Source organism: Suricata suricatta, chromosome 16 (assembly GCF_006229205.1).
Source record: "Suricata suricatta isolate VVHF042 chromosome 16, meerkat_22Aug2017_6uvM2_HiC, whole genome shotgun sequence".
NCBI lineage: Eukaryota > Metazoa > Chordata > Mammalia > Carnivora > Herpestidae > Suricata > Suricata suricatta.
The window spans coordinates 46,734,314-46,759,449 of NC_043715.1; the positions used below are offsets into that span (position 1 = coordinate 46,734,314).

Sequence of the window (25,136 nt, forward strand, 5' to 3'; positions counted from 1 at the left end):
CTGGCGCGTCTTACCTCTCTAACGAGGGAGTCCTCATTAACAAAGTGAAACCACTAACCCCTTGAGCTGCCTAACTGAAGTTTTGTGCCGATCCTGAAAATCAGCAAAAGCAGAAAAAGCTGCCTTGGCAGAGGTTAGACACTCAAAGAAAAAAAATGAAGAGAGCCCCCCCCACCCCCCTCCTTGCCTCCAAGTCAATACTTATGGACTCTTGGCCTATATACAATTCTAACATAACAGATTTGGGAGTTGGGCGGGGGTGGGGGGGGTCTCCAAAACAGAATGCCAGGTTTAAGGCTCTCTGGAGCTGAAAATCAACCTTAAAGATCATCTAGTTCTCTTTACTGCGAAAGCAACTAGCAGATTAGAAAATTTGGCCTCAAAATTGAGCAGACCTAGGATCCAAGCTTGATTCTTGCTACTTCCTAGCAGTGTTATCTTAGTGAATTAATAAACCTCTCTAAGCCTGTTTCCTCTGAGGACAACCCCTAGTATGTCATATGGCTACTGTGAGAGCAAGAGATGGAACAGATGGAAAGACCAAAGAGTGAGCATAATAAACTTATTATTATTATTATGCTGTATAATAATATTATACTATCCTAGTAGTAAAATGTCATTCATTTTCTTTTCTCTCTCCCTCTTTCCATCTGTGTATTTAACCATCAAGTGACATCTTCACTTGGAATATCTAATGGGCATCGCAAATTTAAAACCTAAGTCCTGATTCCCTGCCCCCAACCTGCTCCTCCCAGTCTCCCCCCCTCAGGAAGTAGCAAACCCCACCTTCAGTGGCTCCGGGGCTTTCTCACCCAATGGCCCATCTGTCAACACTCTGTTGCATCTACTTTCAGGACGCATCCAGAACCCTGCTTCTCCCCACTCGGCTGCTGCTCTCACCCTGTCCCAGCCACCCTCCTCCTCAGCCTAAGCGAATGCGGTGGTTCCTCACTGGGCTCCCGCCCTAACCCCACCTCTTTAGTTTCTTCCCACAGAGAAGCCCTGTGAACCCCTGAGTTAGGTCACATGCCTCCTGTGCTCAGAACCTTCTCACGGCTCCTCCGGCACAGAGTTAAAGCCAGAGTCCTCACTGTGGCCCAAGGACCTGCACAATGCGCCTCTGGCTTTCTTGGTGACCTTGTCTCCTCATTCCCTCCAGCCCCTACCGCATGAGTCTTGGTTGGTTCTCTCAAATGCTAGTTGTGCTCCCACCCCAGGGCCTTTGCACTAGCTGTTCCCTCAACTTGGAATCCTCTTCCCTCAGATGCCCCTATGGCTCATTCCTTCCTTTCTGCTCACTTGTCATCTTATGAGCAAGGCCTTCCCTTCCACCTCATGTTACTTAGCAAGGACCAACCCCTCTTCCGCTCCTTCACCGCTTGTTTTTCTGGTCATATTTCAATGTACCACATCATTTACATATTTATTTTCTGCCCCCCAACCACTGGTTTGTCAGCTCCATGAGGGCAGGGACCTCTTTCACTGCTGTGCCCCCAGCACCTAGGACAGCGTGGAGCCCCTTGGAGGTGGAGATAGTGAGTGATCACAGGTGGGAGACACTGACACAGAAAAGGAACATGATTTTAGAGGTAATGGTGGGGGGCAATGAAGAGTCAGGCTTGCATCAGAATCTGGGCTCCCCTGTTAATCTGCCCTGAGTTCTTAGGCAAAGGACTTAGTTTCCAAATCTGCAAAATGGGGGAACAAAGCTGTACCTTCCAGCATTGATGTCGGGAAAATTAAGACTCAGGCGAAGCACCCAACACTCTACCTGGAGTGCTGTTGGCCCTTGGTGAGACTTCTCCCCTTCTTCTGAAGTCCCTAGGGCATCGATGGCCACACACAGACTAGAATCCAGACCTCCTAGGCTTTCTCTCATACTCCCTGAGCCTCTTGCATTCAGGTAGATACCAGGGCAAGGAGGTAACGTGGAGGGTGGAGGAACACGTTCCTCATGCTATGAGGCATTTGTGTAGGGGCATCCGCACTGTACAGACAGGAGCTGGAGAGGCTGGCTCTGCGTCCCAGAGAAAGGGTCCAGGCACAATGCAAATGCTCTGCTCAGGAAAGCATAGTCACAGGGTGGTGGCGGGGAAGACACCTTACCAAAGGTCTGATCATAATGCAGACGAGTCTTGAAGAATCACCTTAGCACCTTCCTGGTCATGCAGGGTGAACTCTCTCCTGGCCTTGGACTTCTTTAGGCAGCATGTCCTGTTTCTGATTAGCATCCCAGGTGGGAAGTTGTGCCTTATCCCCAGCAGAAACCCGCTATCTTGAAGACACCTGCCTCTAGTGGCCGCTCTGTGCTGGGAGAGCTCTCTGCGAGGCGGGCTAGGAACCCGCACCATCTCCCGGGTGCTTTCTCCCTTGTCGCCTCCTTCTCCCCTTATTCCTGGCCGTTCCCTCCTCAGGAGGCGAGGGGGCCGGGTGGTCAGGCATGTGGACTTGAGAGTCACAAGGCCTGGGTTCAAATTCATTCAGTGGGTAAAGGCATCTATCTTTATCTAACTTCTGTCTTCTCACCTGCAGAATGGGGATCCCACGCTTATCTACTGCATAGGGCTGCTGGGCTATAGCAGCGCAAGCAAACTGTCTAGCACGGGTACTCAGGAAATACAAGTTTACAGTCACGTCTTGGAGGTTAGGTACTACCAACAGCTCGCCAAGACGAAACTCATGTGTGGGCAGAGTAATCCTTGAAAATCCCTTCAATTGCCCATAAATCTGAAAACACTATGATTTCAATGGACCACAGTTAAGACCTAACCCTTCCTCCAACCCCCCTGATTCCTCCCCTGCCCCCAAGCTAAGTGCACCTTCCTACCGTGCCTGTCTTTGGCTAAACATCAGACAAAGCCGCAGGCGTGCGCCCATGGGCGGGCTGAAGAGGAAAACACGTTGTTTACCAGTGTCAGCCAGACTCCCACGCTGCTCAAGGCCGACCGAGGACACACTTGCACCTCCTGCACCCCTGCTCTTGCTTGCCCTGGGGGACTGGAAGGTGAGGGCTCTCTGTGCTGCTTCTGGTTTGGGCCATGGAGCCTTCGCGGATCAGAGAAAACTCAATCATGTTAGGGCATTTTGGTCTCCGTGCTGCCTCAGAGGCCAGAATAAAACCCAAGGCAGTCTGTTTTCCCTCCTGAGATGAAGTGGGGTCTCCCTGAGACAGGGATCCGAGGGAGGGCCAGGGCCTCAATGCTCTCAGCTCCCCTAGGTCTGTTCCTTCTGGGGAAGGAGGGATTCTACAGCAGCCCCATCCCACCCCTGCTCAGGAGGGGCAGGGAGGAGCCAGGCCCAGGCCATGCGGCTTGGAGGGGACGCCAAGGTAAGGGCACAGATTCGATTTATCCAGACTTGGAAGCTGTTCAGAAAACCAAGACGCCCCATCTCCTGCAGGCAGACTGGCGCTCAGACACTGGCCTTCCCCACACGCTTTTATTTGCTGCTTCAACTGCTCCTCCCTCTTTCAGAGAGCCATGACAGCACACAGGGCCTCTTAGACTGAGGCCCCCAGCAGAGGGGAGGAGACAGGGCGCAGCTCCTCAAGGTCCAAAAGTACAGCTGGGGGATGGAGCCTTACAAAAGGCGTCCCAAGTCCAAGATGGCTAGGATGGGGCCGGGAGGTTCCTCAAGGGGAAGAGGAGCTCGGAAGTCCAAGGTGGGGGCTGAATGGGGGAGCAGCCCCTAGAGGGAACCCACAAGTCTTCAAGGCAGCACTGTCTGGGAAGAGAGACACACACAGGGCCCCACCATTTCCATGGCCAGCAGCTCAAGCTGTGTCTCCTTGGACTCCTGCTATGCCGAGTGACCCTGGTCCTAGGTCAGTAACACCATCTGAGCTTTGTCTGTCCAGCCTATGGGTGACAGCTGGCCCCTGGACTGCCTCACTGTCCCACCTCTGATCGGCTGTGTCCCTCGACCATACAGCCAAGTCCCTGCGCTCACTTCCTTCCGCTGAAATACAGCAGTGTGTTTCCCTGGCTGGACCTGACTGAAGAGATGCCTCAAGAAAGCATCTTAGAGCCTAAGATTGGACTCCTGATCTTCCCCACAAGCCCCAGGCTGCCCCGTCGTGATAAACCACCCCAGTATCTGCCCATAGTTCAAGGGCACAAAGTTGGAGTCATCCTGGGCTCCGCCCTCCCTGATCCCAACATCCACGCCATCTGTTACCTCCTTCCACTCACATCCTGCACCTGTCCCTGACCCACACCCCCGCCACTACCTTCATCCCAATCACCGGCTTTTGTCCCTTGTGGCCTCTCTTGCCCGCTCCGACCCAACTTCCACACCACAGCGGAGTGACCTCCCAAATAGGTACATCGGATCCTGTCATTTTCCCTCATGAAACTGTCCCACGGCTTCCTGCCTGAGAATAAAATTCAAAACCCTATCGGCTCCCAGTGATCCCATCCCGGTCTCCCAACTCATCTCTTCCCACTTGGTCTGGGTCATGCTGGCCACCTTTTCGACCCTTCCAGTGAAGCAAGCTGGTCCCCACCGCAGGACCTTGTCCTGCTCCTTCTGCCTGAGACCCACTTCCCGAGGCTCTCCCCACCCCCAGTTCCTTCTGTCTTTAGGCCTAGCTTCTCGGAATGCCCAACCGACTCTAACGGGAAGTCCCTCACAGCCACATCCTGTTGATCCCTCGTGGCCCTTCTCCGTCGTCTGTGTGTGCATGTGTGCGTGTGAGTGCAAGCACTGGTGCACACTGATTGTCTCCCTCCACTAGGACCCAAGTCCCACTAGATCAGGGAACCCGTCTGTCTCGGTTCCTGCTTTGCCTGGTGACTTCAACAATGCCTGGCATAGAGTAAGTATTCAAATAAATAATTGTTGAATGCAGAACATCGAATGCCCTGTCTGGGGAGCCCCAGGGAAAGGGAGCCAGAGGTCTCTGAGGACACAGTGTCCAGGGGACCCCAGGTGGAGGAGCCCCAAGTCCAGGGCAGAGTCACCAGGGCACTCAGCCGCCATGGCTGAGGACCCCACCGCGGGTCAGAGGGACATGCTAGTGAGATTGTCCTGGCTCAACAGTCCCTTCCGGCCCGCGCCAGCCCCGTGCCCACTGCCCCCAGCACCCCCACCGCCCCCACAGTATTCATGCAGCCTGTGCCGCAATGTGACAAGGGCCGACCCTAGGCAGGCACCATTCGGTGCTTGGGGTCCTCCGGGCAACTGGAGCAGCAGAGTGGCCACACCAGCCATGCCATCTTCAGTGGGTTCAAGGGTGATGGGCCCGGCTCGCAGGCCGGCAGTGGTGGCGGGGACGGCAGGCGGGCAGCAGCCTCCTCCCACGGGGCCCCAGGGCCCCCCGGCCCCTGTCAGCAGCAGGGGTGCCAGGAAGGGTTCCGAACGGCGGAAGGTAGGTGGCGGGAGCCCAGCTGGCTTCCAGGTAGGGGCCGGAGTGGCAGGGTCAGGTGGGAAACAGACGGTGACCTTGGCAAAGGGGCGGCTGGCCATCTTGGTCATCTCTTGCAGATGCCGGCGCTGTTCCTGCCGCTGGTCCAGGGCCTGCTTGGCCTTCCAGAGGAGCACGCAGAGTGAGAGGAAGAGAAAGAAGCAGGAGAAGAAGACGGAGAAGAAGACAAACAGGTCGATGTGGGCCTGGTCCTGCCGGAAGAAGAGCAGGCCCTGTGAGTCAGCCGAGCCATTGGCGCCGGGCCCGCTCGGGTCCCCCACGCCCAGCAGGAGTAGGTAAAAGCGGCTGGACTTGAGGGCATGGTGCTCGTGTGGGTAGGTGATGACCAGCCGGTCCCGCACGCCACGAACCACGAGCACCGCCGATGGCTCCGTCACGGTCACATAGGTGATCAGGCCCCGTGGCCACACCTCCCGCACCCTCGGCTCTGCCGGGGTGCCTGGCCCACTCCCGGCCCCCAGTCCTCCTGGATCCCCGGCCCCCCGGGGTCCACCATCGGCAGGGGGTGGGGGAGGGGGTGGCGGTGGAGGTGGCTGAATATGCACAGTGTGGACGCCCGTGTCAGGGGCCACGCGGACCACAAAAGTGTCGTAGGAGGTGGAGACATAGAGGTCCACAGCCCCGAAGGTCACATCCAGTGTCAGGCGGATGTCCACGTTAGTAAACTTGGGCTGCACGCCAAAGAGGACAGTGCGGCCGGGGCCCAGAGCCCGGCGCTTGGGCTCGTGGAAGCAGTTGGTCTGGGATGTGGGGTCCAGGCAGCACTCCTGCTCCACGGAGATGAGGCGGTAGCACTGCTGGCCGCCCAGCGGGCTCCCGTGGAAGGACTCCCGGCACTTGGCACACTGCGGGCAAGGGGTAGGGGGCGGCAATCAGGGCTGAGCTCAGTGCCAGGCCACCCTCCACGCAGCACTGATGTTCTGCACCGGCTGGTGAGCAGCCACTGCCCTCGGCTCCCTCAGTCTGCAGCAGCTTCCTTGTGACCACTCCCCCTGCCCCCGCACCTCCCTGACAGTGTGGAGGCCACCAGGACCCCACGGTCCAGCACTGCTGTCCCTGGCGTCCCCTCCAGTGACCACAACACCCTGATGTGGGGGCCTCTGGAACTCTGAAGCACAGCAATGACGAGCTCTGTTGAACCTGACTCTACCTCCTTACTCCCTGGGTGGCCTCAGACTCACAACTTCACCTCGCTGAACTTGAGATCCTTCCTCTGTACACAGGCAGCGAACAGGGTACGCTCCTGGGACTGCCGAAGCCACAGGCACAGCACGGGGTGGGGCCAGCCTCACTGGCCAGCCTTGCCATTTTTGGACTGCGTTAGGTACGTCCTACCTCAGGGCCTTTGCACTGGCTGATCTTCCACCTGGCTGACTCTACTTGCCCACAATCCCCATTGTCTTTCTGTCCTGACTTCCATCAGGTCTTTTCTCAAGTGTCACCTTCTCATGGAGACCTTCCTTGGTCACTGTATCTACTGATCCCACTCTGCGGCACTGGCCCTCCTTTCTCCTTTCTCCTCATCACTAACATATGGTGCATCCGACTTGTTCACTTGTTTTTCGCTGGACTCCTAGACAGGAATGTCAATTTCCTGAGGACAGAACCTTTTGCCCATTTTGTTCCCTATTGCGTCCTAATGCCTCACACACTGCCTGGCACACTCCTCCCGACTGCTAGGTGCTGAGTAAATGTGTCTTGAATGAAGGAGTAGGGCCTCTGGGGGTGTGGGGCCCTTGCTCATCCACAACTCACTCCTCCAGCCGCACCTGGTACTTATAGCAGTCTCGGCGGTCACTGGGCGAGCTGCCCTGGCACGTGCCCGTCTCCGTGTTGTTCTGACACGGGCAGCCCGTCCCGTCCTGCTCATTACATGTGTCTGCATGGCCATTGCACTGGCACCTGAGGAAGGGGAAGAAGACAGGGCTCAGGGAGCGCCCCTGACCTACTGGGATCCAGGCTGGCTGCACACGTGAGTTCTGATCTGAGCAACAGGCCAGAAGAGGGAACTGAGGCTCACAAGTGGTCAAAGCCATTGGCCCGAGGCCACGGAGCCAGTAAGTGGCAAGGTCAGGATTTGAAGCCAGACGGGAACGACTCCAGAGTCTACCGACCACTCAGGAGGAAGGGCTGGAAGGGGAGGCCAAGCTGAGGCCTCACCCCTCGGCAGCTCTCTCTCTGCCCGCCGGGCTCCACGGCGTGTCAGCACTGGCCTCTGAGGCTGGGGTCTCCCACCTGATTCTGGCTCATCGCCCCCAACTCTGCCTCAGCCTGGGGCCTCCCTGGGGATGCTGTCCGCTCCAGACTCGGGAAGAGCTGGGGAGGGGAGTCTGGCTCCCAGAGCTATTCCTAGTGAGCAGGGCAAGGGTCCCCGGGCCCCGTTCTCACTTGGTGCACTTCCCATCCAAGAGGAAGTAGCCATGCAGGCAGCTCTCGCATTTGTCCCCATAGCTGTTATTCTGACAGTTCACACACACAGCCTCGTCTTCACTAGGCCCCTCTGTCACCCAGTTTTCAATCTGACCAAGGAAACACAGAGTGATCACAAAAAGGCACGGACTATCTCCTTCCTCCCCGAGACCAGACCCTGGACCCCAGCCGTTTTACCTCCTCTGGATCCAGCGAGTACTTCTCTGGCTCCTTCCTGGCCATTTCGAGCTCCTTCCTGGAGACGCAGACGTGGCTGTTGCCACGACAGAAGGCGTGGCAGGGCCGGCAGGTCCCGCCCCCCACAGCTGAGCCCACGAACAGGGGGAGGCACTGCTCGCAGTGGCTGCCCTGGAAACCAGGGACAGGGGGTGTCAGAGGAGGTGATCAGTTGGGGAGTGTGGCTGGGGCACTCTGAGAGCACCGTGGGGACGCAGCAGGGACTCAGGCACTCAGTTTGGACAATCCCAGCCTTTCTGCAATTTGGCCCTCTGCCTTCACCTGCACACCTCCCAGGACAGGGCGGAGGGTAGCTGTGTCCATGTCCTGTCAGCCCACAGTGGGGAGCTCAGAAAGCCCTTCCCTACACCTTCCTAAATCCTCCCGCACGTGGCCAGCCTCACCAGCCCAGCACTGATGCCAGGGCAGCCCCTCCCTGACACGGTGTCCCCAGAGTCTCCTCACACCTCCCTGGGTTAGGGCTAGGCCTCCTCCTCCCTGGGCCTGGCTTATCAGGGCTCCAGATGAGGCCCTAGATGCCTGAGCAAGAGCTGAAAGCAGAGATGGCTCTGTCCTGGGGAGGAGGGTCTGAGGCCCCGGAGGCCCACCTTGGTGTGGTTGCGGCACAGCAGGCAATGGTCACGGGCGCCCACACCCGCGCACTCGCTGTGGCGGTTGCAGCGACACTCCGTGGAGCAGTTGCGGCCAACGAAGCCAAAGTGGCAGCGGCAGTGGTCGGGCTCCACACATGAGCCGTTCACGCAGCCCTGGGCACACACGGGGCGGCACTGCCCGGTCACGCTGCAGGGGTGGGGGGACGGAGGGTCAGGGCGGGGCAGGGGGCCTTGTGGCTCCAGCCGGCCCAACACCCACTACACTGCCCTCAGCCAGCTGTTCATGCCTGCTCTGTTCCACGGTCCCCGTCCACAGTCCAGCCTGCCAGCCTCTTCCCAGGGTGCCCCGTTTAACTCACCAACCCCACCCCTCCACAACAGAGCCCCCACCTTTACCACATCTTGGAGGGTCCCACCACCTGACCTCTGGTCCCTGTCTCGCCCTCTGCTGCTCCCACCCCAAAGGCGCCTGGGCTGCTGCCCTCGCCCCCTCACTTGTCCATGGTGTAGCCCGCCTTGCAGCTGCACTCATAACCGTGTGGCCGGTCGTGGCAATTCTGCGTCTCGTTGCAGTCGTGGTGCCCGTTTGCACACTCGTCCTCAGGGGGACAGGACAGGAAGGCCCAGGAGGCCCCAGGTCGCCCGCATGTTAGCCCTGGCCCGGGGATACAGAGCTTCACCTGGGTGCCACCCTGCCCCTGACCCCCACCTCTGAGACAGCCCCCATTGCCCCCCATGTTCTCTGTGCCAGATGCCCAGCCAAGGGCCAGTCCCCTCACCCCACCCCCTAACCCATCTCACCGTCACGGGGACCGCTGAGTCCACCCTCCAGGCAGCGGCCGCCCCCATCCTGGCCCCCCCAGGCACACCAGCCACAGTGAGGGCGCCGCAGGCACAGGGCACACTGGGTCGCCTGAGCACAGCCCAGGGAGCAGCTCTCGGGTCCCCGGAGCAGCCGCCCACAGCCTCCAGCCATACATCGCAGGGGTAGGTAGGAAGGGCTCAGACACTGTATGGGGGAGGGAGGGTGAGAAATGAGGTGGGGGGGGGGTGAGAAAGAGGACCAAACACATCCTGGGCATCTTCCCGAATGACACCCCCTGCTCAGAGCTCTCGCCCATCTCCGGCCACAGCTGATGCACCAAAGTGGACACCAGCTGGGGTCATCACATTCCCCCTGTCAAGCATTTGTAACTAGGAGTCCACACTGGAAGTCAGGCTAGGGGGCATCCTTGAAACTCGAAGATTCTGGAGACTGGGGCTGGAGGAGCCATTTGAATAAGCAAATCACAGCGAATGAACAGACCACAGGGGCAGGAAAACAGAGCAGATGCACAGGGAAGCACTGATTGAGGACCACACACACAAAGCCGAGGGTGAGCAGCTTTCCAGGCTTTGTCTCCAATAAGGCCTGGCTGCATTCTCCACCCTGGGCTCCAAGAGGTACCACCATGTTGGCATGACTGGCAGTGTCAGTCTACCCAGCTGGCTTAGTGGACATGTCTGTTTCTTACAACCAGAGAAAGGCAAAAATCCCAGGTAGAGATGGAAACTAGTGACAGGAGACGGGGAGTTGCAAGCCACTGTCACTCAGAAAAACTGCTAGGGCAAGAGGGTCTTTCCATCCTAGGCGGGGAAGCTGAGTCTGCGGTCAGAGCAGTGCAGCAGTTCATACGCTATCACGTATCACGTCCTGGGACCCAGACAAGGGCAGACTCTTGGTGTTTAAGAGTATTTTATCCACCCCTTGGGTCTTGAGTAAAGTATAAGACGACAGAGATTAGTCGGGGCTGTCTGACAGCACTTAGCAACTGTATAATCCTGAAATAGACACCCTGACTGCTGTGGCCAGAGCTCGGAGCCCACTGAGGGCTACTGCCAGCCATGAGCTGGGCCTTGCCGAACTGCCGGAGCTGGGCTTCCACATCTAAATTTAGTGCACCCCTTGGCAGATGGTGGGGCAATCTGGGGGGGGGGGGTGACCAAGTCCCATGTCTGCCCAGCGTTCTTTGCGGTAACCTCCCTAATGGCCATATTCAGTGCTGCCCAGCACCATAAATTGCATTTCCTGCATTCCTGGAAGAGACGTAGGGATGTAAATTCTGAGAGCAGGATTCCAGCTCGTGTTGACATAGGCCCATGGCCTAGCACGGTGCCTGGCATGAGGAAGGCGCTCCATAAAGAATGTGATGAAGAGAAGCCAGGGCAGAGAGCACGCTTGCCTGTCCCGGGCTCTGAAGCCAGAGTCATTCAAGACCACAACGCCTGCTGGTTAAAATACAGCCGCCCTTGAGCCAAACCATAACGGGTCTGGTCTGTACATCTGTTACAGGTCTGGTCTGTACATCTGTTATGTCTGATCCGCGCTGTGCCGGTTTTTAAAAGCCTAAGCCAACACTTTCAAGCTAGGAGATTTCACAGAAATCCGAAGATCTGGCGGAAGTGCTCTCCCATCCATGTGCGACCGCCTGTGCTGGAGTCTCCCGCCCCACAGCCTCCTCCTGCCTCCCCCTCAGCCGCCCCCTCACCCCCTGAGCAGCACAGAGGGGCCAGGAGAGCACCCAGTGCCTGGCAACGGGCTCTCTGGTGTTCCCTTCTGGTCCCTGGGGTCCACACAAAGACAGATGCCCAGAACCTCAATAATACTTGGGAAAAGCTTGTATCACCAGAAGACCCCCTGGCTTGGGGATGAGGCATCTGTGTGTTAGAGACGCACACAGCAGGATCACACGAAGGACACCCACCCATCCTTGTGGTGACCCTCTGGGTGTGCCCCAGATAGCGGAGGCTGGGAATCCTCCTAGTGGGCAGAACCTGAAGCGTTATGGAGTTTTTACCGAATGGCAAGCATGACCCTGTGTTCTAAATACACACTTCCGTGTAACTTACACACCCTGCCTATGGGATGCTGTCATGTAACACGATATATCCTCCCTGTGTCTGGTCCTTCCTGAACGCTGCAATGTCTTTTGTTATTCCTAAGAAGCTGATTTCACACCTGAGGTTATGCTAACGAAGAAGCGAGTCACCAGAGAGACGGAGAGGTGGGAGGGGTGCCTGCAGCTCCCCCCGCCCCCAGTGGGAGGGAGTGAACTTAAGTTCTATAAAAACTCAAGAAAGAGGAGATTTAGGAAGCTTCCCTGTTGCAAGCATGGTGTGCCCGGCCACCCCATACCTTGCCATATTCGTCTCTTCCACTTGGCTCTGAGTTATAGCCTTAAAAACATTTTTTTAAATTTATTTATCTATTTTTTTTGAGAGAGAGATCGAGGGTGAGCAGGGGAGGGACAGAGGAGGGAGGGAGACAGAGAATCCCAAATGAGTTCCTTACTGTTACAGCGAAGAGTCAGACATGGGGCTCAAACCACTAACCACGAGATTATGACCTGAACCGAAACGAAGAGTCGGACGCTTAACTGACTGAGCACCCAGGCGTCCTGAGTTATAGCCTTTAGAGTAAACTACCATATGCACAAGTAACTGTTTCTTCTTGAGGATTCTAGCCAATTATCAAGTCCGCAGAGGGGGCGGTAGAACCCCTGATTTATGGCTGGCTGGTCAGAAGTATGGGTGGTCTGAAGTCGTGAGTGGCCTCAGAAAGGGGGGCAGCCTTGTGGGACTGAGCCTTTAACTTTGTAGGATCTGACTCCAACTCTAGGTGGACAGTGTCAGGAGTGAACTGAGCTGTGAGACGCCCAGTTGGTGTCTGGAGAATTGGAGAACGGGCTGCTGGTGTTAGAATACATCCCAGCGGGTCTGCTGTCAGCAGTTCTATTTTACTGAAGATTCACACGGGCTCATGGGTTGGGAGATGATGAGTAGTCACATGTGGATTGGCTGTTCCACAATAAAGATGAATGACAAGTGGCCATCACTGGGAACAAGAGAGAGACCCAGAACTCGGGCCCAATGACACTGCTTCTGGATGTGACCGCCAGAGGTGAATCTTTCTTGTCTCCCCTTGGGGTGGGGGTGGGGCTTAAAAGCCTTGTGTCTGCCCCTGTGATGACCAAAGAGGCATCTCTGGAGCGGACTCCATGAGAAAGCCATGAGCCGTTCAAGGGGCGGACTGTCACTGGCAAGGAAATGCCTGCCTAGACCATGCCCACAAAGAATCACCTCCTCAGCACACAGCCAAAATGAGGGGTAGGTCTGAACTGCCGTGTTGGAACCGTGTGTTCCCAGCCCTCTCTGGCCACATCTCACTCGACCCAGGCTGGACATCTCAACTTGTGAGCTGAGCCAAAGTCACCCCTTGAAAATGCGAGCTAACCAATGAGCACAGAGATAACTGTCATCTCAAGAATTAGAAAGTCACATAGACTAAAGGTCAAGGGCTGCCATTTGAGGCCATGTGTGTTGATGATCAAGCCAAGAGAAACCAGAGGATAGAGAGGCAAACAGAGAAGAGCTGAGGCCCTGCGGCCCGAGAAGGATGGAACAGTACTTTCTACCCCAAATCGTTGTAATAAAACCAGCTCTAGGAGGTTTCTGTTTCTTACAACCAGAAGTTCCAAAAGCAGAGAGAGCCAGATGGAGCAAGGAAGTGCAGAGGTTTGGGAGGGAGGCCCGATGGAATCAGGAGTCACGGGAAGGACGAGGAGGGGCGGGAGCCCGGCTGGGGAGTCCGGAAGGTTTTGTGGCATGTCTTAGCAGACACAACAGGGAGACTCACAAGGCCAGGAGGGAAGAAAGAGGTGCTGGCAGGAGAGAAGAGAAAGTAGCAAGGCAGGAAAAGCACCACAGGGGGACCAGGGCTGGAAAACAGAGGAGGAAATAGGACAGAGGAGGAGGTGCGGGGCAGGGAAGGGCCCCCTCCCCACCCCCCTGCCCCACATGGTACCTGTTGGAGGCTGCTACTCCAGACACAGTGCTGCCAGCCCCCGTCAGCACCCTTGGAGTCCAGGCAGGAGGTGCAGTTGGGCAGGAGGTGACAGGGGGTGGGGCAGGGTAGGGGGGGCGAGGACTCCACCGGCATTGGAGACACGTTCAGCAGAGAGTGGCTGAAGCAGGTCCAGTCATAGGTGGGCTGCACCGAGAGGATGCGCCGGGTCTCCCCTGGGGTTGGGGGCACAGGCATTAGAACCTGGTCCTCCCTCCCCTCCGCTGCCCTCCCCTTTCCTTCCTTGGGCCCAGGGGTCCAGGCCCCCACACGGTCCTCCAGGGGGCCGAAGGGGCCTCACCTGTCCTCTTGAACTGCCTGGTCCACATGCACTTGCCCTCCCGGGTGCACTGCTCACAGTCGGCAGCACCGCACACAGCCTCCGAGCAGTTCCCGGCCCAGAAGACCTCGCGCTGGTTGATCCGACAGTCATTCTCTGAGGTGCAGGACCCATTCCGCCCGATGCAGGCACCCTCGGGGCAGTTGGTACACCACTTACAGCGGGGGGCAGATGCCTGGTGGGAGAACATGGACTCGGTGGGATCCTCAGGGTCCCCCAGCATCCCTCCGAACCTGGCTCTTCCCACCCAATCCCAGCTGAAGTCCTGGAGACCACCCCCCCCCCACCAACCCCGGTGCCATTCACCTCTCCATCTCCAGGCTGCAGCGTCCGGGGATGGCGGGCCAGGCACTCACTGCAGGTCCGGAGACGTCGACATTCTTCGGGGGAGCGAGGCATTGGGGAGCATGGGGGGCCCCCACAGCCCAGCCTGGGGAGGCATGAAGCCTGGCTCACCACACCAGCCAGACCCTATCCCTCCTCCTCCTGCACTTGCTACTTCCTGATGCCTCCTAGACATCGTCCTATAGGCCCCCCAACGTGCACTCTGAACGGGTCTCAGCACAGGCCTCCCGGCCTGCTCCTCCCCTCCCCCACTTGGCAATGGTCTCATGCCCCTGTCACCCCAGCCAGAGATACTGCACAACACCCCACGCCTTCTTGCCCCTCCAGTCACCAAGGTGTTCTCCCCCTCACCCCTGCAGCCCCTTGCCCAGCTCATCTTTCTCTCCCCTCAGCGTCCTCCTCCTCCCTGGCCTCCTCCAGGGCCTCCACCTACAGCCTCCCTCACCACTCTCTCCTTCCCAATAGCCCCAGGCTCTCTGCCCAAGCCTCTCCCTGCCCTCCCCTGCTCAACTTCCCCTGCTCTCCATCACCCAGAGGAGGTTCATAATCCCTTACCCAGAATCCCTGATGGTGCACATATTTCAGAACCTTCCAGATTTTAGAAAAGCAGTGGGTGTACCCACTGTCACAGAGCACTCCCAGTGGAGTCTGGGGAAACACCCCATAAGTCCAACCCTTTAATAATTCAGTAGTAAACACGCTGACACATTTAATGAGCTGAGCCAAGCCCGTTAGTAGCCCCATACCAGTTCAGGATAACAGCATAGCCTAAAGCGTTTGTGCCGAACCGAGGACAGCCCTTTCGGCTTCCTGAGATGTCTGGAGTCCCAAGCTGCAGACGAGGGATCTGTGGACCCAGCTGGAGCCCCGCGCCGCAGCCAGGCACTCAGGCACTTCCTGAGACGCCCCCACCCAGATCTCCAGCCTCACTGTCCTCCAACGTACACGGGCTCTGAACTCCACCGGGTGCAGCCCCACTTCTGAACCTTCGCTGCTCCAAATGCTGTTGGTCATTGAGGAGCCAGTGCAGACCCAACTGCTCCAGGAGACATTTGTGGACGATACCCCGGTACCCTTCTGTGGCCTCCCCCTCCCCGAGCCACCCACCCATGTGACGTTCAGTCACCACGGTTACCTATAAGCCTGGTCTCCGGACAAGCAGGCCCCATGGCACCAGGTGCAGGCCCCAGACCGGTTACAGGCTTCGGGTGAGGGCAGCAGGCGGCAGGGGTCAGGGGGCAGGGTCAAGGCCAGCAGGCGGCCCAGGGCCACTCCCCCGAAGCCCCCTGAGACGTACAGGTGGCCTCCTACCGCCGCCACAGCATGGGCCACAGACTCCTCCATCGGGGGCCCCACAGAGGCTGGGCCTGGGGAAAGACAGGGTGTTTGGAGAGACACTCAGAGAAGACAGCCTCGTAAAGATGCCAGTCAGAGAGGGGCTCTGAGCAGAGCAACAGGCCAAGGAGAGCAGAGACGGACACGGAAAGACAGACAAGACCCGTAAGGCCAGACAGGGCAGGAAAATCGGACCCAGCAAGACAAAAGAGAAGGTGAGACAAACAGAAAAAGGAAATGGAAACAACGAATGGAATGAGAATGGAGACAAAGGTTTTGGAACAGGACAGAGGTGGTGGCTGCACAACATTGCGAAGGCACCCGGCCACCTCACCGTTAATTTTACGACGGTCAATTTTCTTGTGTAAATTTCCCCTCAAAGTTTTTTTTTAATTCTCCAGGAAAAAAAAAAAAGAGGGGACGTCACAGAGAATTAGATGGGGCGCCTGGGGGGCTCAGTCAGTTAAGCGTCCAACTTCAGTTCAGGTCATGATCTCATGGTTTGTGGGTTCGAGCCCCGCGGCGGGCTCTGTGCTGACAGCTCAGAGCCTGGAACCTGTTTCGGATTCTGTGTCTCCCTCTCTCTCTCTGCCCCTCCCCCACCCATGCTCTCTCTCTCTCTCAAAAATAAACAAACATTAAAATAAAAACATTCTTTAGAAAGAGTAAAAGGGAATTAGAGTCACAGAAAGAAGTAAAAAGAAAAGGAGGCAGGCCCAGAGCATACAGGTACTTACGCTTACATACATACCATTTGAAATGGGAAGTGAAATAGAAATCAAGGTTCCCAGCCCCTTCCCAGCCTGTGAACAGCAGAGCACCCCTCCCCCGAAGTATAATAATAGTGCTGTCTCTAGAGAGTGGGATTCTGGGAGATCTTTTTCTCCTTATTTCACTAATTACATACAATGAATATTATTCCTTTTATAATCAAAATAAAAAATACAAACTTTCTAAGAAATGAAAAGAAAGGTGGGCATCTGCATGGGTGTTTATTTTTTTAATTATTATTTTTTAATGTTTATTTTTGAGAGGGAGAGACAGAGTGTGAGCAGAGGAAGGGCAGAGAGAGAGGGAGACACAGAACCTGAAACCGGCCCCAGGCTCCTAGCTGTCGGCACAGAGCCCGATGCAGGGCTGAAACTCACGGACCGTGATATCATGACCTGAGCCGAAGGTGGGCACTTAACGCCCTGAGCCACCCAGGCGCTCCTCCATGGGTGTTTAGATGACAGAGGGGAAAGCAGCTTTGCCGGTGCGCCTAAAGGGGCCCAAGTGACCCCGGATGATGAGGTTCCCAGGACAGGCAGGGACCCCTCCAGGATGCCCCCGGGGCCCCCAGGGAAAACACTGGACTTACGCGTGAGGTCAGGCAGGAGCCAGGCATTGCAGTTGACCTGGTAGAGTAGAACATCACTGCTGAACTCATCAGGGTCTGAGCGCCCCCCAAGGACCACCATGGTGTCCCCTAGCAGGGCTGCGGCGTGGAAAAGCCGGGGGCGTGGCTGTTGGGGTGACACCCACAGAATGGCCGGTCAGGACCACACTCCTCTGCTTTTTAGCTCCCTCTCAGCCCACCCGCCACCCTGAATCCCATACCTCAGCCTCCAGCAGCCCCCCAACCCCTAAATTCCTTCAAATCTCAGCTCCTTCCTCTAGGAAACCTCCCTCACTCTACAGAGCAGCCCCCGTGGCCATCTCCCTTCCCCAAACTCCTCGAACCCCCATGCTCTGTTCCCCAGGAACATGGCACAGGCTGCCTGAGATGTGACCTTGCCAGCTGGGCTGGGGGCACCCTGGAGGTGAGGCTCAGGCCCCCAAAAGGGCTTGGAAATATGTTTGCAGATCGAACACTCAGTTCATCCAGCACATCCAGGGTCCGCCTTCTCCCACACACTCTCTCCTTTGGCCTTGAATGCCGGAGGTTCAAGTAGCCTCAGTCCCAGGTTTTTTGGACGGTGAGGCTGGGAAGTGAAGGGACCTGCCAGGGCCACACCAAGAGAGGGGCGGCGCTGGGGCAGACCCCAGGCCTTTGACCTCCTGGTCTAGAATTCTTCCCTCCCAGTGGGTGTAGGAGAAGAGGAGATGTGGGGTGCCACAGGCCAGTCTAGGGGACTGGAAAAGAGGGGAGGAGGAACCCAAGTCTGAACCAAGCCCTGGGACACTGAGAAAGGGGGGCCCGTAAGCCCAGCTGTGTCCACCTCTTTTCCTGACCTTTGCTCCCTGGGAAGGGGCCAGCAGGCTCCAGGTGCGGTCAGGACAGTGCAGGGAGTAGAGCTCGGGGGACGGGGCTGCCAGCTCGACATGGAAGCGGAAACCCCCAAACACGTAGAGGGAGTCAGTGGCCTCGTGATACACAGCAGAGTGACCATAGAGACCTGGGGGGGGGGGGAATGAGTAAGCAGAGACTGGGGGAAGGGCTGGTGATTAGGAATGTCCCCCCCACACCTCCCTCAGCTCCTCTTCTTGTGACCACACCACCTAGGGGCTCTTCTCAACCCCTGCTTCCCCCTCTGGCTTGAAAGGACAACCACTAGAGACCCCGGGGCAAAAGAAGAGAGGGAGACAGGGTGACCTGGATGTCCTGAAGGACACTGAGATACAGGAGGAGGAGAGACAGGAAAAGGAGAATACCTGAGGGGCAGTGACCTAGGGCCCGGGAGAGGAACATGGCGGCCCACTGTCAGGGGGCAGGAGGTGGGCAGCTTATCATGGGCTAAAGAGAGAGACTGAACTTGTCAAGATTTGGTCTGAGAATCTGATGGGTGTGGGGGGGAAGACAGGGAGACAACCAGCCATAACGGGCAGTGACCATAGGCTGCGGCAGTGGACAGAGGGGCCACACGGAGCCCTGGATAGCCAGGCTTCCAAGGGGCTGCACCCTCCCCGTCCCCAGCCCGACCTGTGGGGGGTGTCCCGCTCTGGGCTCCGGACACCCAGGTGCCAGTCACCAGCTGGTACTCAAACAGCTGCTGGTTGAAGCCATTTTCGGGGGAGTAACCCCCCACCAGGAGCAGGGACAGGCCTTGGCGGGCAGTAAGGGTGTGGCCGGCAACTGCCGGCAACTCTACAGTCTGAGGAACCTGGGGGACAAACGGCAGAGGTCACCAGGGAGCTGGGGGTTAGGGGTCATCTTCTGAGTAGAAGTAAGCCTCCGAACTCCTGACACTCCCCTTGAACTGATAAGGAGATACCGAGCCGCCCAGGGCTGGTCAGATCCCAACCTTCCAACCTGCCCTGGTCCCAGCAGGTGTGTAGTAGGTGTCTAGCCATTTCTAGCTGCTCGGGGTCACCAATCCAGGTATGGGCAGCCCGTGTTCCTTCCAGAAGCCCTTGCTCTTGCCCTCTCTCACTCTGGCTGTGTGGGGCTGACTGTACTCGCCCCACAGTGGGCTGTGTCCCCCCTAGCGGACAAGAGGATCACACGCGCTTGACCACGGACTGGGTTGGGAATACAGTGTGACCCAGGATGGCCAATAAACTTCAGCTCTGGGCCTCATGCTGGAGCCCGGGGGACGGGGGTAGTAGGGGAAGCTCCATCATCTGGGGGTGGAAGGGCAGGGATGGCTCTGGTCATCCCTGCTGGAGACGGACCGTGGGGGCTGGAGGAAGGGACACGGGCCCACCTTCTCCTGCCGCCACTGCAGGGTGGTGAGGTTGAGGACCCAGAAGTCTCGAGTGACACCCCCTGCCGTGAGTCCCCCCAGAAGGTACATGGCGCCACGGCCGGCAGACACATAGGCAGCCGCGTGGAAGGAGCGAGGGGAGGGGCCTGGGCCCCCATCCTCGGCCCCGGCCAGCATCTGTGTCCACCGTCGCTCACTCACGGAGTACCTGGCCCCAAGGTGCAAAATCAAAGTCTTAACTATAGTCATCCCAGCATCCTCTGGGATGACCCCCCCCAACACATGGGTATCCCAACATCCCCTAGGGTGACCTCCTACCATCTCACCATCCCACCCATCAGCGTAGCATCACCCAAAAAAGTATCCCAGACCCTGAGGTGAGTCTCCTGTGACAAGTGCCCCAGCATCTTTTGGGATGTCTGCCTGCGGAGGGTTTTTCTGTTTTTGTTTTTAAACCAGGTGTTTGTATCTACGCTGGAAGGGACTCTTATGTGACAGAAGTGCATTCACCCCCCCAGAAGCAGCCCTCACCTGTACAGGTTTCCTAGCAGCCCCTGGGGCAGGCCCAGGCCCCCAAACATCCACAAGGTGGCATCAGGTCCCTCCACCATGGTGTGCCCCAAGCGGTGTAGGAATCTGCTAGCAGTGTCCTGGAAGTGGAGGTGGGGACAGGAGGGGTCAGGCTGGTGTCACTACACAGCGTCCGGCTGGGTGTGGGGGCTGGGGGCTGGCCCCAGGAATGGGGGGGCAGTGGGGAGCGATGATCCAGGAGGTAGGCTGGGTCGCACCTCCTTGGAGGAGTGGCATCCACAACTCACGGCTGAGAGGCGGCTGTCCATGAGGGTCTCCCAGACCAGCTGCCCACCATCCAGCTTCGTGGCACAGTCAGGGCCCCCAAAGCCCTCAGCACAGATGCACACACCCAGGCTCTGAGGGAGAACAGAAGGGGCCTCAGAGGGAGCCCCGACCACCACCCCTGTCCCACCCCTGCCCCCACCATACCTGGTTACAAGTCCCTGCCCCGCTCTGGGCATTACAGTTCTCAGGACACAGAGCCATGTGGCAGTGAGGGCCAGCCCAGCCCTGAGGACAGCGGCAGAGTCCGGCACCTGTGGCCCCGTCCTGGGCCACGCACTCCTGGGGGACAGGGCAGCTCCCCGGGCCCCCTGACCCACAGCGGGCAGAGCCCACCGAAGCGTTGAAGCCCCAGGATGAGGAGCCATTGGCCTCCCAGTGCAGAACAAGCAGGCCTGTTGGGGGAGAGAGGCCAGAGGCCTGTGGCAGGGCCGGGCTCCAGGCGCCTACGCTGCCCCCAGGTTTAGAGAAAAACCAGTGAAACTGGGCACAGGAGGAAGGCACTCCTTGTTGCTTACAATCGCTGCCACACTTGGCTGCTATGCACCCTGCACACTCTCTCCTTCATCCAACCCACCGAATTCCGATCCCAACCGCCACCAGCAAGCCCTGAACCCTCCACAGCTCCCTACAGCTCTGACCTAAGACCGAATCTCCTTACAGAATAGATCAGGGGTGGGGGAGAGGGGCCGGAATTCCTTATGCTGTAAATAACGCCTCATGGCGTCTGGTCGCTCAGTCGGTTAAGTGTCCAACTCTTGGTTTCCACTCAGCTCATGATCTCATGGTTCATGAGTCTGAGCCCCACATTGGGCTCTGTGCTGACAGTATAGAGCCTGCTTGAGATTCTCTCTCTCCCTCTCTCTCTCTGCCCCTTCCCTATCTATGTGCATGCTTTCTTCCTTTCTCTCTCAAAGTTAATAAACTTTAAAATAATAATAATAATAATAATGCCTCAATAAAGTCAATAGTGGAGATGATGTACACCCTCTGACCTCAAGGTCTCCTACGCTCCCAGCCCTCTGTGCTCTAGCCGGGCAGGCCCCCTTTCCTGTCTTTCAGGGCCTGGGCACCTGCTGTTCTGGCCTTGAGAACCTGGAGAAGAGCCTGCTTCCCTCCCCCACACCGCCCCCTGCAGGCCTCAAATGAAATCTCACCTCTAAAAAAAAAAAAAAGCCCTCCCCAACCCTCCAGACAAGTCAGGTGTGGGCTCCTTCCAGTTTCCTCTCATCCCTTAGCAAAGGTGTCACTATTCTGACTAAAATGTGTTGATGCGGCATGTGACCCCCTTCTCACCCCCCACCCCCCCGTGTCCCTTGTTCCTGGCTATTTCCCCAGGCACCCAGCTCGGGCGGGGCTCACTGAAGGTGCTCAGTACACATTGGTTGAGGCAAGTGAACTCGAGGGCCCCTAGTTCTAGATGCTCACTGTGGAGGGCTCTGGGGTCACGTGCAATCCCCAGCAGGCCAACTACCTCTCCCCCCTCTCTTCCAGCCCCAGAACCACTCTGAACAGGAAGTACTTCCAAACCCGGGCCCTTCAACCGCCACAGGCTAACAAATTCTTTCTAGCGCAGCTCCTTCAGACAAGACCAGTTTCCCACCACCCCCCCAGCACTGTTGATGTAACCAGACCCGTAATCCTTGGGTGTGGGGGGCCATCCTGCGCGCTGCAGAAGGCACAGCCGCATCTCTGGCCTCTGCCCGTGACATGCCAGCAGCACTCGTGACAATCCCAATGTCTCTAGACTTAACCAAAATTCTCCCCCCACCCACCCCCACTGGGCTGAGAAGCACCAGGCTGAGGACACGGTCAGGGGCCTTCACACCAGCCACATTCTGCGCACCCCAAAGACTCATCCCACGTGGACCTGCTCTCAGAGAGGCAGCCCAGCCAGGGCAATCCTATGAGCCTCCCAGCTGAAGAAACGGAGGCCCAGATGTGGCAAGAAGACAGCATCACCCAGGAAGTCAGGGACAGAGTCGGGCTGGGTCTGGAGCCCACCTCAGGGAGCAAGGCACAGGGACAAGGGCTCCACAGTCCAGGACAGGGTCCCACTTTCCCCAGCCCCCATACCAGACAGGGCCTGCACAGTGAGGGGCCTGTCCCGCCGCTGGCCACAGAAGGCAGCAATGAGGCTCCGGTCCGACTGGACAACACCGGTGTCCAGGAAGCGCGGGAACCCATCAAAGGCCAGGACGTAGCTCAGCTGGAGGTAAAGGATGCAGAGTGAAGAACCAGGGGACAGTGAGGCTGAGAAAGGGGGACATTCAGGGTCTGGGAGGAGGAGGAGCTCTAAAGGAGAGGGCAATCCGAGAATGGGAAGTGGGCTTGAAACTTCTGGACAGACTGTCAAACGATGGCACCAAGGCCACCCTTCCCCTCCTGAGCTCACAGCAGACATGGCTAAATGATGGCTCACACACTCGCACATGGAGCCTCGTTCTGGATGCCCAGCTCCTGGCAGCCCCTACCTACTGGCCAGAGTGGGCACACACATTGCATAGATATTAACCATGTCTGGACTAGGGAATGGGAAATGGGGGGCCCAGGAAATAGGAGGTGATCTGGGGAATGGGAGGTTCTGTGGGCTTAGAAATGAAGGTCTGGGGACTAAGGAAGAGAGCTCAGGGTTTGAAGGATAAAGAAAAAGGGATGTGGGGTGAAGGTCTGTCTGAGGATGCAGATTGGGTGGAGGAGACAAGGGCCTGGACTCCGGCGCCCTCAGTACTCACCGTGCAGGGGGTGCTGCTGTCAGGGGAGAAGGTGAGGGTGAGTGGGGGACAGAGGGTCCCAGGGGCACAGGGCTGCAGCGCCTCGGTGGCCGAGACGACCCACACGCAATAGGACAGGCCTGGCCCGGCTCTCGCTGCCCCACCGCCTGGAGGCAGTAGCCCCCCAACGCGGCGTGAGCCCAGCGCCACCGAGGACACGTTGGTGAGGAGGGCGCGACCCCCACACTCCCGGAAACAGGAGCCACCAGCCCTGGGGAGGAAAGAGCAAGAGTGTCAGACCACCACGTCCCTAACCACACCCTGGCCCACCCGGCTGGACCCTGGCTCACCGGGGGTCCCCATAGTAGCCGGGGGAGCAGAGCTGACAGTGGGCGCCTTCGGTGTGGTCCTGGCAGAAGCAGAGCCCGCTGAGGTTGTCACAGTGGCCGCGGCGCGGGTCCCCGTGCCCGTTGCACTGGCAGGGCTGGCAGCCGCCTGAGCCCGTGGCATTGCCAAAGCTGCCGGGCCGGCACCGTTCGCAGTGCTCCCCCCATGTCCAGTCTGTGGAGGCCCCAGCAGGTGGGACGCAGAGTCAGGGCAAGGGCAGGAAGGGCCAGGCAACCGGCTCGGCTGACCCCTGACCCCACCTAGCTGCTTCTAAGGAAGGTAAGCAGGGGCCCAGACTGAGGAGGAATAGCCAAGTCCCAGGAGGGGGTTCTGAGGCCCCACCAAAGAGAGCGGTGGCACTGAAGCCATTTGGGGTCTGGAGCAGGCAATGGGGCAGGGGGACCCACAGCTGGGAGAGGGGACCAGGAAGCCCAGGCAGAGAAAGGAAACTGGAGCTGGTCCCCTAGGGGTTGGGGACGCGGCTGCTCACCCTGGCACTCATCACAGAAGCCAGGCCCCCGCCTGCGACAGTGGCTGTGGAAGTTGCAGCCACAGTCCCGGGAGCAACGGGGCACAGGGGGTCCTGGGGCGGGCGTGGGCGGGGGCAGGTCGGACGTCCAGCCCAGGTCACACACGCAGGTGAAGTCAGGGGGGCCACTGCACACACCATGGCCACAGTCTTCCAAGCACCTGAGGGCGTGGCAGGAGTAGGGAAGGCTCTGCAGGCCCTCGGGCCCCCAAGGCACCACCCATGTCCCATTCCACCCCATCATCTCCATGGCAATGCCATCACAAGCTACTGCCTGTTCCACGGTCCTGGACTCCGTAGGCGGCCCTGTCTCCAAGGTAACCCAGTTGCACGTGGTAACTCCTATCTCTATAGTAACCACATATCACCACTGGTGATCTGCTCTCTATGAAAACCCCTTTCAACTTGGTCCTCTTCCATCTCCATGGCAATGCTGAAGACTATGGCCTGCAGTCCATGGATGACCCGTCTCCATGGTAACTAGTGTTATACTGGGGACCCTGTCACTCTAATGAGGGCCTACCCTGCAAGGTAAAAACCCCAGGCTCACTGGGGACGCTGGTTCCATGGGAGGCACCCCAGCATGATGATCACCTCCTCCCTCCATCTCCACGTGCCTCAGCCCTGGGGCGACATCTCCATGGAAACGCACACCCACTCACGTGCGGTTGCAGTACGTGATGCCGTCACCCTGGTAGCCCCGCTGGCAGTGACACTCATAGCTGAGGGGTGTGTTCAGGCAGGTCGCCCGCAGGTGGCACCGTGCCAGGCCCAGGCGGCACTCATCCACGTCTGGACAGCGGGCATAGGCCCAGCGGGCAGGGAGGGCCACAGACAGCCCCAGGCCCTCCCCCACCCATAAGGAGCAGTTACCCCCACCCAGAGGCCCCGAGAAGTCCCCCTGAAGGCACCTGGGGGGAGGGGGCCCGAGATGAAGACAGGAAGAGGGGATAGGGAGGGGGTAGGAAGGGGGAACAAAGAGAAATAAGAGAGAGACATGGAGATGGGTGTCAATCAGAAAGAGAGAAACAGGAACATGAATATGGAAAGACAGGAGGAGAAAATGGAAGAAAGACACAGAAATGCAGAGACGTCAGACAGAAAAGATGTGAACCAGCAAAGAGAGAGACAGGATACAGTGAAAGGGAGAGAGAAAGAAAGATGGAAACAGAAAGACAAGAAAGAAAGGTGAGAACAAAACAGCCACAGAGACCGGGTAAGAGTGAAGAAAAGAGAGAACCGGAGAGGGGAAGGGAAGAAAAACAGAAAAAAAGGCAAAGGGGCAGAAAAACAGGCCATTAGGACTAGGCCGGGTGGAGAGGCACACACCCCACCCGGCCCTCTAGCCTCGACCCCCCCCCCCCCCCCCCCCCCCCCCCCCCCCCCCCCCCCCCCCCCCCCCCCCCCCCCCCCCCCCCCCCCCCCCCCCCCCCCCCCC

The 25,136-nt window shown here is 58.1% G+C and overlaps 1 protein-coding gene across 2 annotated transcripts in view; it reads right to left on the reverse strand.

The window, feature by feature from the left end:
* Window positions 1-3,416: 3,416 nt before the first annotated feature.
* MEGF8 (multiple EGF like domains 8) overlaps window positions 3,417-25,136 on the reverse strand; it is a 40,851-nt gene continuing 19,131 nt past the window's right edge. Inside the window, exons 19-41 of one of the 2 annotated variants that reach the window (XM_029926604.1) lie at window positions 24,361-24,609; window positions 23,660-23,859; window positions 23,133-23,343; window positions 22,804-23,053; window positions 22,145-22,277; window positions 20,216-20,463; window positions 20,032-20,142; window positions 19,745-19,863; window positions 19,214-19,421; window positions 18,490-18,670; window positions 17,802-17,965; window positions 16,948-17,092; window positions 15,388-15,619; window positions 14,214-14,337; window positions 13,869-14,082; window positions 13,529-13,743; window positions 9,487-9,694; window positions 9,181-9,340; window positions 8,680-8,872; window positions 8,033-8,203; window positions 7,814-7,944; window positions 7,195-7,327; window positions 3,417-6,270 (exon numbers count right to left, since the gene is read on the reverse strand). In XM_029926604.1, coding sequence (XP_029782464.1) covers window positions 5,002-6,270; window positions 7,195-7,327; window positions 7,814-7,944; window positions 8,033-8,203; window positions 8,680-8,872; window positions 9,181-9,340; window positions 9,487-9,694; window positions 13,529-13,743; window positions 13,869-14,082; window positions 14,214-14,337; window positions 15,388-15,619; window positions 16,948-17,092; window positions 17,802-17,965; window positions 18,490-18,670; window positions 19,214-19,421; window positions 19,745-19,863; window positions 20,032-20,142; window positions 20,216-20,463; window positions 22,145-22,277; window positions 22,804-23,053; window positions 23,133-23,343; window positions 23,660-23,859; window positions 24,361-24,609 — 5,269 coding nt within the window. In that variant the 3' untranslated portion in view covers window positions 3,417-5,001. Of the gene's footprint in view, window positions 6,271-7,194; window positions 7,328-7,813; window positions 7,945-8,032; window positions 8,204-8,679; window positions 8,873-9,180; window positions 9,341-9,486; window positions 9,695-13,528; window positions 13,744-13,868; window positions 14,083-14,213; window positions 14,338-15,387; window positions 15,620-16,947; window positions 17,093-17,801; window positions 17,966-18,489; window positions 18,671-19,213; window positions 19,422-19,744; window positions 19,864-20,031; window positions 20,143-20,215; window positions 20,464-22,144; window positions 22,278-22,803; window positions 23,054-23,132; window positions 23,344-23,659; window positions 23,860-24,360; window positions 24,610-25,136 lie in introns of those variants that run through there. The other variant, XM_029926606.1, reaches the window with a different exon arrangement.